Source organism: Vigna unguiculata, chromosome 8, assembly GCF_004118075.2.
Source record: "Vigna unguiculata cultivar IT97K-499-35 chromosome 8, ASM411807v1, whole genome shotgun sequence".
Classification (NCBI taxonomy): Eukaryota; Viridiplantae; Streptophyta; class Magnoliopsida; order Fabales; family Fabaceae; genus Vigna; species Vigna unguiculata.
Window position 1 is genome coordinate 23157914 of NC_040286.1, and position 9966 is coordinate 23167879.

Below are 9966 nucleotides of genomic sequence, written 5' to 3' on the forward strand. Positions count from 1 at the left end.
TGATCCAAATATTTGGACTAGATTTAAATCTTGATCCAAATATTTTGATATGGATTTTAAAAAAATCCAAACTAGTTTTGCTGAAAAAATGGATTTGGGCCAAAAATCTAATCTAATTATTTGGATCTAAAATGGATATGGGTTGGATCATTAAAAATCCAATCCATGCCCACCCCTAGCCCAAATCAATTTCAATGGAAATGTGAAATTAGTTTATTACTTGTCATGGCTAACTACATAGAACATGTTACTCTTTTTAAAAAGTAAATAAATAAATAAACCTTCTTTTTATAAGATTAGAGAGAGAGGGAGATGTTAGATTATGAATAAGAAAGATTAATCATGAAAGAGCAATAAACCGTAAATTAATTGATTAGTTCCCAACACCCCACATAGCAAAACGTGGAAGTGTACCTAGTCATTGGAAACAATAGTTTAAACATTGCTACCTAATATTCCAACTGTACAACACTTGAAGGTTTCCTCTTGATTTTCTCTTCTGATAGGGATAAAGAGAGATGAACAGGAAAATAACATATCGTACCCACAAATGGAGACCACAACCTTTTATGTAACTTCTCTCAATTACTTCTTTAATTTCAATATTTCTAATTTGGCCCCTTCATCAAATTAGAATATTGTTGGTATCTACACATTTAATATATCATGACATATGCTTTAGCCATAGATTTAATTAATTAGATCACTTTAATACTCTGACTAATAATATAATGGTCCTAATACATTTAATTATATATAGACCTTCCACTAACCTAGCTGATGACTCTTTATCCTTAAGAGGTGCTTTTAAATTTGCAACTTCCTCTTTTGCCATCGAATAGGTGATCATCGCAAAAGAAATAGACAAACCACTCTAGAAGACACAAAGCACACAAAAAGGGTAAGTTGGTGTATAAAAAAAGTTATCCTACACAATTAAAGCATATTAAATATTACTAAGCATGGTTAACATACGAGAATACATATATGCACCCAAATAGTTGACACTAACTAAATTATTCAGATACATGCCTTCGATGTAAGGTACACTAGAGGTGTGCACCTGTAATGGTTCCTAAACTCTGCAGAGTCTAGCCTCAAGGGGTTATCACCCAACCACACACAAGGTTAATCTCCTTCATGCCTTGGGCCCAATACATCCCAAAAATAGGATCTCCAGCTACTCTCACCACACAACTCATTCTACTCTATCTGAGTGTAAATGATTATTAGAATTCAGGATACCTCCTTCCAGTCATTCTCCTATATCAAGGCATACACTAACAATACTACATAACCATCACCACTAGGAACTTCTCCTTGGAAATCCTTAAACATCATAACTTTACATGCTCACACAACCTTTCATACCAATTATCATTTTACATACTCACAACACCATTTTCACCTTAAATCATAATAATAAAAACCATAAAGCATGTTTAACATTAATCACAGAACATTCAAAATAGCCAAACAAGAAAAACAGGCAAAATAAGGCATTTGGTGCTCAACACCATGTGCCTCGCAAAAATGGACGCTCGGTGCTAGCATGCCACTACTCAAAGCCCTAGAGCTAAAATGCTCCCAGATTTACAGTGGTCACCAGCGTTCAATGCCAAACCATTCGCAAACTACGATGCTCAACAGTATAAACTGGCGCTTAGTGGCTTACAACTAAAATGCTCCCAAACCTGCACAAAGAAGATGGAGCTCAATGCTAATTTTCCACGAGTTAGCACTATATTAGATTACAGTAGAGGTACTTTGTTATTCTTAGGGAACTTAGAACTGTTGAATTGATCAAATTGGTACTCTTCCTTTAGTGCATTGGTTCAAAACAGTTTTAAAACATTTGAGTTGTACCAATTTGCTAAATTGCTCAAATTTTAAATTCTTCATGATCAATCACAAAAACCAACCCAAAATCACACAATCATGAAATCAATCTTTCAACTTAAATCAAACATATACACCAAACATATTCATATAGAAGATTAAACATATACATCAAATATATTCATTAAACATATACATCAAACATATACACCAAACAAATACTCATATAAAAGATTAAAACCTCGCATGCGGAAAAAATCTCACATACTATAGAAAACATAAGAAGACCAAGGAAAATGACTGAAACTTAATTTATGTGAACAAAGAAACTGATCGGTCCAAATTGAAGAACTAGCCACGAGAATCACTCCTACCGTCTCAGCTTTTCAATCAGGCGAACAGAGGAAAAAAAAATCCTTAGAGAAAAGTTAGAGAACTCTAGAAAAGTGGTTTCTAGAAAGATAATGTATTTTAAAATAATGAAACTCATTTATAACAATTTTATTTATACTAAAACATTTTAATATTAAAGTAATTAAGTCTCACTATTTTTAAACCATTATCACTTCTAAAACTTAACTTTCTAGGGCTTACAAAAACTTCTTATTTGTAAGTATTTTTTAAAAAAAAATAGTTTTTAAATTCTTTTTTCCTTTAACATGTTTAAAAATTGTCTTCTGACTAATTTTAAGTTTTCTTAGAGTTTGATTTGTGGTACAGAAACAATAGACTAGAAGAAGAAACAAGTTGATGCGAAGATAAAATTCATCATTCGTACTAAATCATTTTCAAAATTTAATTAGATTTTGAATGAGAAATGAATAATTGAGTACTGAGAAATTATTTTAAGAAGAAAATAGTTTTAATTTTTCAAACTTATTTTGAAATTAATTTACAATTATTTGATTTGTCTTCAAAAACCTCCATGCTTGTTATATTCTTCACCATTGCAACTGATGTGAAGGAGTCATGGAGATGAAGAAGCCTCATTAGAATCTGACTTCTACGTTTTATATCTCGATTAACATTAAACGAGTATCTATCTCTCTCATCACACTTAAACCATAATTATAGTTCTAATTAAGCTCTTTCCACCAGATTTCTGTCAATTTGACCAAGTAACCCTATAATGAAACCAACTAGATATTCTTAAAACTTGGATTTTGAATTCATTATGAAAATCCCAAGATTCAAGCATATCATCGCTTGAGCAAGAACATAAATAAAACTAAAAAACCATACACTTTGTGTGGTTTCATTATATGTCAGAATTCGGAAATAAATGCGTAATTCAACTTGCTCTAAATTAGTAGAGACACCAGTAAAACGTACGTCAGTTATATTCCCAGTTTGAATCATTTAGAAGCTATTCTGAACCTAAGTATTAATGTCATGGGCAAGTTAAATTTCTGCCAGTAACATTACCTAAATATTTAAATGTTAATTCTTGTAGAAAATGAGTAGTTGAATACTAATTTTCTTTTATTATACTAGTTAAATTACACGTTTAATCCTTATTTTCGTTTAGTTTTATTAATTTAGTTTTAATATTTTTTTTAATTAAGTCCTATTTTTTTTATTCAATTTGTTAACTCCGTTTAAATAATTAATGATAATCTGATAGTTACGTGTCACTTTGTTATTCTTTTAATTTTTTTTTAATTTTGTTACATATGTTAACATTTCATTTTAACATGATAATATATGTCAAAATCAATGTTTTATATTTAATTTTGTTCTTATATTCTTTTTTTGTGTTCAATTTAATCCCAATCTATTTTAAAATAGAACCATTTTGTCCCTCTCCAACTTAAGAACAAATTTTTATACGAATGTTATAATGATGTTTTTATTAAAATTAAAATTTTTTATTAAATAATTTTGGTTTAGAGTTACAATTAGTTTAAAATTTTAGATCAATAATATTAATGTTCATTCTTAACATTTTCGTTGTAATTTTAAACTAACTATAAGTCTAAACCAACCATATTTAATAAAAATGTGAATTTTAATAAAATATTATAATATTCATATAAAAATTAAATTTGATCTCCATTTAGAAAGGAACAAAATTACTCCATTAAAAAAACTGAGACTAAACTGAACAAAAATAACGAATACACGAATTAAATTGAATATAAAACATGAATTCTGACAAATGACATTCTATTAGGTTGACATGTGGACATCTTTTATAACAATTAAACAAAATTAAAAAAATTAAAAAATTGAAAAATTAAAATATATAAAAAAAACAAAATAAATTAAGAAGTGACATGTGACAATCACTAGTTCAAAAAAATATCAAATTATAGAATTGGATTGACTGAACCAAAATAGAGACCATATATGTAATTTAACCTATTATATTTGAGTTCCTAGCAACAAGCAAAAGTATGCAACCCATTTACTTCTCATAGTAATACTAACTAAATAGAAACTATTACATAACTCATTATTACGATGCATAACTTACAGTAAACTGAGATATTGACTGTGAGATTTGTTGCTTGGTATGAGTTTAGATATCAATAACTTGGCAGTTGATGAGTTCAGCCTGTCCAAAACTCTTATTGGCAACTTCTACCCAAACAACTGTATCTGTTTCTGCAGCCGAATCTATGAACAATTCATCATCCTCCATGAATTTGGGTGATGGAGGTGTTGAGGTTGAGGCTGATGCTGAATAATCCAAATTGCTGCATGGAACAGCCTGCAGAACAGCAATATCACGCTTGGAATCTTTTGCAATGAAATGAAGCTTTCCATGGAAACCTGCTAACAGATAAGAAGACTCTGAATTGGAAAAGTCATATACAGGGACTTTTCCAATAACAACTTTCCATGCATCCTCTCCTTCATCATACACCTTGATCCTTCCATTATCCACAGAATTTGAAGGATCAAAAGCATATAATTCATCATTCACCACAACACTCAGTTTTGTTCCTGCCTGCTTAATTGGCCATCCTTCACCCATTCCATTTGGCATTTCTATCCATGAATTTGTCTCTGGATCATATATTTCTCCCCCAACATCAACAAAAAAGGGCCATGAATACAAACTCTGAGGAACATATAACCTCCCTTTGTACGAGGTTAGCCCGGTGGCAATAGGCCTTAACATGTCAGCCAGAAAAACTGTAGGCAGCACTCCAGCTCTGGAAAATGGCATACTAGGTACATCAGACCATGTATCAGTAAAAGGGTCAAAAACCTCAGCAGACCGAAGAGGAATCAACCCTGCTTGACCTTGACTAACCCCTCCAACAACATAAAGCTTGTTGTTTAAGATTCCTGTCTTGCAATATGCTCTACCTGTAGACATAGAATCAATCTTCTTCCATACATTTTGTATTGGATCATATCGCCAAACAGATTTCATAGTTGAAGCTTTAGAGAATCCACCCAGAACATAGAGACATCCATCAACAGCTCCAAAGGAACAACCACAAAAAGGCATGTCATCCAGTGCATCCTTCCGTCCAAGAAGACCTCTGATAATCTCAGCAATTCTGATACCTTCAACCATGTTCCACATCCAAAACCTAGAAGAACCCTTCCGAGAATTTTCTACATCGACGACACTGGGCATCACCGGAAGTCTCTGCCATATTCCGGAACGCGGGTCTAGAGCATGCCATAAGAGTTTGTTTTCCATATCCCTAACCAGCAGATATAGCCACTCTTCGGTTGTTCCAATCTCTTTCCTTACTTTATACAATTCAGAACTCATGATAGTTGCTTTCCACTTCCTAGACACCAGCCTTATATTGTAGTAACAAACTCTAGGAAGTCTAGCAATAATCTGAATGGATAACTCATCAGGGAGATTAGGAATAAGCCTTGGACATTCTTCAGCTGTGGCTGCTGACATTCTTTGCCTCTTGCAGGTCTCATTACAAGAGATTTCCTTAGGCTCACTTTGATTGCTCTTGGTATTAGTCATGCTAAACAAAGAACCCATAAGCACAATATCTGCATCAAATAGCCAACATTCTACAAAACATGACTCAGGCCTAGCTTCTGTAAAACTAAAGCATCCAACATGTGTAGGAAAACAAATAAGCACAGAAAGAGAGAGAGAGAGCAAGCCAATGACTGCAGAAACAACTCAGAAAGGAAATAAAAAGCATCCATCTACCAAACATCTTTAACAGTGAGACAAAGCACGATAAGAACAAAATAGCCAGAAACGTCATACATACGAATTACTATGCAACAACACATAGCTTGATAACAACACTGCATGATTCTAAGTTGCAGTTTCGACCTTCCTGAGGCTAGGAAATTACATACAAGAAAACATAATTGAAGAACAGAACATAATCTTTCATGAAACAGAATAATAACATCTGCAATATGAGATTTTCTCACCTCAAAATGACATACATAAGTAACCAAAGTATAGGAGTGTAGATAGGGATATTCATTGCATAAAAGATGGACTAGTTTTTTTTGTTAAAATCTTATTTTGATCCTCTAATGAAAAATTCAATTAGACCCTCATTTTGATTTGATTCGATTTAGTCTCTAATTCTTTATTTGATGAAAAAAATCAAATTAAATCATTTTATAAAATTAGAAGATTAAATTGAACTAAATAATTAAAAATTTAATTGATTTTTTTATAAAATTAAAGGACTAAAAAAGTAATTTATTTATTTTTTTCGCAATAGACTCAAACTCCACCCAATTTAACTTAAACTCTCTTACAGATTAGTTCAAACGAGAAGACTCAATGCAAACCGAATATAATTATTATTCAATTTCATCTTTTTGTATTTGTAAAATACTAATTACTTCACTTTTAAATATTAATAATATAATCTATTTATTTTAAAAAGAATATTGAGTTGGGTAATGGTTTATCCACTCACTACTCATCCGTGAACCCTGTCTACACAACCCCTTTTTCACAAGAACCACATTTTTCGCTTGGTTTCACGAGTGTTCATTTCCTTCTATTTAAGATTATTAATTCAAATCTAAAATAATAGGTATGTATTAAAGCAGTTACTAGGGAGTTTCACCAACCAAATTAATAATACAAAAAAACGTGATACATTCGCAAAACAAAAACTGTTCAGATCGTAGAGAACCCAGATGTGAATTGTAATGAACAAATAAACAAAAATCACAAATTTTGAAACTACCTCGATATTTTTTTTCCCCATCCCCACAATTCACCCTTTTCTTTCTCTCGTCTATTTGGAGAATTAACTTAAGAAAATGACAAAAATAAACCCAACCAAAACAGTGAAGGAACATGCTTGAAGAAAAATTCCAATCCACCGAAGAAAAAAAACAAAAGCTTGAAAGGGTGCACATCACAAATTCCAGAACCTACAAACTTTTTTTTTTCAATCGCACCATAAAATCGAAGAGCAGAACACAATTATAAATTTTGGAGACCAACCAAGCATAAAATAAAATGAAATCAATAATACTAAGGAAAAATAGAGGGTTAAAACTGAGAGAGAGGTGTATAACTGATTAATATTAAAAAAGAAGAAAGACGAAAGAAGAAGAAAGAGGATTTACAGATTGGAAGGAACTGGCAGTTGCTTCTTTCCTCGGTCTGGCAAGTGTGGTGTTAGAGTCAGTGTGACTAAGAAATCATTATCTATTTAAATAATTAAAAGTAAAGTAAAATACATTTTATATTTCAAGTAGATGTCACTGTTGTACAGAAGCTTTTATCATACACCTTGATTTCAATTTTGTCTTTTTGCTATGCTTTCTGATATTTTATTCAAAATCATTTCATGTTTTCTTCAACTACATCTCGTAAGATAGAAGATTGAGGCACATGCTCGCACAAGGACACGCACACACATGCATATACACACATACACACGTATACACATGCAAATATACAGACATATCACATGTATACAAATGCAGATACACATAAACATACACTTACATACATATTCACACTTGTACAGCCTCACTGACGCATCAAGATAAAAAATTTAAAAAAATTAAAATAATATACTCAAATTTTATATATTTAATTATTATCATTAATATAACAAAAAGTATATTAGTAATGATAAATTAATTTTTTTAATTACATCTATTTTATATTTTGTGTTTGATATAAAACTCATTTTAAATTAGTTTTTTTAATTTTATCTATTTCTCTGTATATTTTATATTTGAGTATGTTTTCTTATAATAAATTTCAAAGAATTAATATGAAACATTTTGTCTATAATTCAAAAGAATTAATATGAAACTTTTCACTTATAAGACTTTGAATTTTAAGAAATGGTTCTCTAATTCAACAATTGAATTTCTAGTATCATGCTTGAAAAAAGGTAAAAAACTAAATTTGTATTATTTTTGTTTTCAAAGGTATTTTCCCTTTTATCACTCTACAAAAAACTGAATCTATTATTTTATTTTACATCAATATGCCTATTTAAACGAAAGTTAAGACTAAAAAATAATTTATCAAAATCTAATAAAAATTTTAGAGACGTGTGTAACACCCCATTTAAATAATAACCTTAATTAAATGAAATAATATAAGAAGTAAAGTCATGGAGTATAATGTCACTCCTTACAGATATTCAAATGACATAGGATGAAATACTTAGGCATACCACGATGCCAATACAAAACAGGATATAAATTTGGCAGTATTCAACATAAAGGCTCAAAAAGCAATGTAGTACATGGGCCACAGCCCCTAAAAGAAACTCGAAGAAGCGGAATCCAACTCAAGATGAACTAAGCAGCGGAATTTCCATTATCATGTTGGCCACGAGAAGTTCTCGCATCTGCTCACATCAATAAATTTATGATCATCGCAAAAAGAGAAAATCACACATAGAACATACACACAAGCAGAAAGGGTAAGCTAGAGTAGAAAAATGTTTTCTATACAATTTCATACAATCTCACAGTTAAAGATACATACATCAACCGATCATGTGATGACTCACAAACAATACACTAAGACTCAAGACACGACTTATTCGGATACATGTAATTAGTCAAATTCACCGGATGCTTGCACTTGTGGTGGCCTCTACTGCTCTGCAGAGCCAATTGCCAATGGGTTTCACCCTACCACTCATAAGGTTAGCCTTCAAAGATCTAAGGCCTCCTGCTACTCTCACCACTTGAGTCAGTACGCTCTACGTGAGACTAACTGACTCTTTAGAGTGTCAGGATGCAATCCTTACCTTGAATCCTTACTAAATTATATAATGAGACACCACCACGAACTTCGTGGAATTACGTCCTAAGTATGAGGCACCACCATGACCTTCCACTAATAGGAGTCATGGAATTACGTTCTGACCATGAGGCACCACCACGCAACCATCGTGGAATTACGTCCTGACCAATGAGGCACCACCATGAGATCTCACCTAGAGATTCAAGGAATTACGTCCTGACCATTGAGGCACCACTACGAAACTATCATGAAATTACGTCCTGACCACACCAACATCATGTTCCATCAACCAATATAAAACCATTGTTCATGCTAATCCCATGTCACTTTCATAACCAACTATCCCATACATGTCACATGCCAAAATCATGTCAAACTTATCAATTATAACCCATAAACCATTTCACTCATACATATCCACCCAATTCATGTTTTAACAGAGTAATATAATCAAAACAAGTGGCAAACACCCAAGAACAGAGAATAAAACAAGTCCTCGCACATTCTTGCTCAAACCTCGCTTAGGATGAAAGGTCTCGCTCAGGTGATAGGGTTCTCTCGCTCAGGCGAGCTCCTTTCGCATAGGCGAGGGCTCGAAAAGGGAAACAGTGGCGCTATCGCGTTCTCTCGCTGAGGCGAGACCTCCTTGCCTGAGCGAGATGGCTTCTCGCTCAAGATTGGAGCTCGTCGCCTGAATGACAACTCGTGCAACACCTAGGAGGGGTTTCTAATACTCTCGCCTAGGCGAGACCCACTCGCTTGGGCGAGAATATCATATCTCCTCCATTGTTCACGCAACCAACACAAAAATATTCACAACTAAAGGAAGGGTTTTGCATTTCTCAAGCAAGCATAACATCAGACGAGACACAATATCTTGAAACAAGACTATAGCAACCATAAAATCGAAGAATAACCAAAACCCTAGCTTC

At 32.6% G+C, this 9966-nt stretch overlaps 1 protein-coding gene across 3 annotated transcripts; it reads right to left on the reverse strand.

Annotated features, from left to right (window-relative positions):
- Positions 1 to 4131: 4131 nt before the first annotated feature.
- On the reverse strand, positions 4132 to 7486 carry LOC114194179 (F-box/kelch-repeat protein At1g22040-like). Of its 3 annotated transcripts, none has more exons than XM_028084271.1 (2): positions 7384 to 7486; positions 4132 to 5817 (listed from the first exon to the last, which is right to left on the reverse strand). In XM_028084271.1, the coding sequence occupies exon 2, from the start codon at positions 5804 to 5806 to the stop codon at positions 4361 to 4363; it is 1446 nt and encodes a 481-aa protein (XP_027940072.1). In that variant the 5' UTR covers positions 5807 to 5817; positions 7384 to 7486; the 3' UTR covers positions 4132 to 4360. The 3 variants fall into 3 exon arrangements, with proteins under 3 accessions (XP_027940072.1, XP_027940073.1, XP_027940074.1); XM_028084272.1 differs by having other exon boundaries at positions 4132 to 5838; positions 7384 to 7482; XM_028084273.1 differs by having other exon boundaries at positions 4132 to 5789; positions 7384 to 7474.
- Positions 7487 to 9966: the final 2480 nt, after the last annotated feature.

Bases quoted from the DNA above. Each gene is read 5' to 3' on its own strand.
- LOC114194179 (XM_028084271.1), bottom strand. From the start codon at position 5,806: ATGGGTTCTTTGTTTAGCATGACTAATACCAAGAGCAATCAAAGTGAG.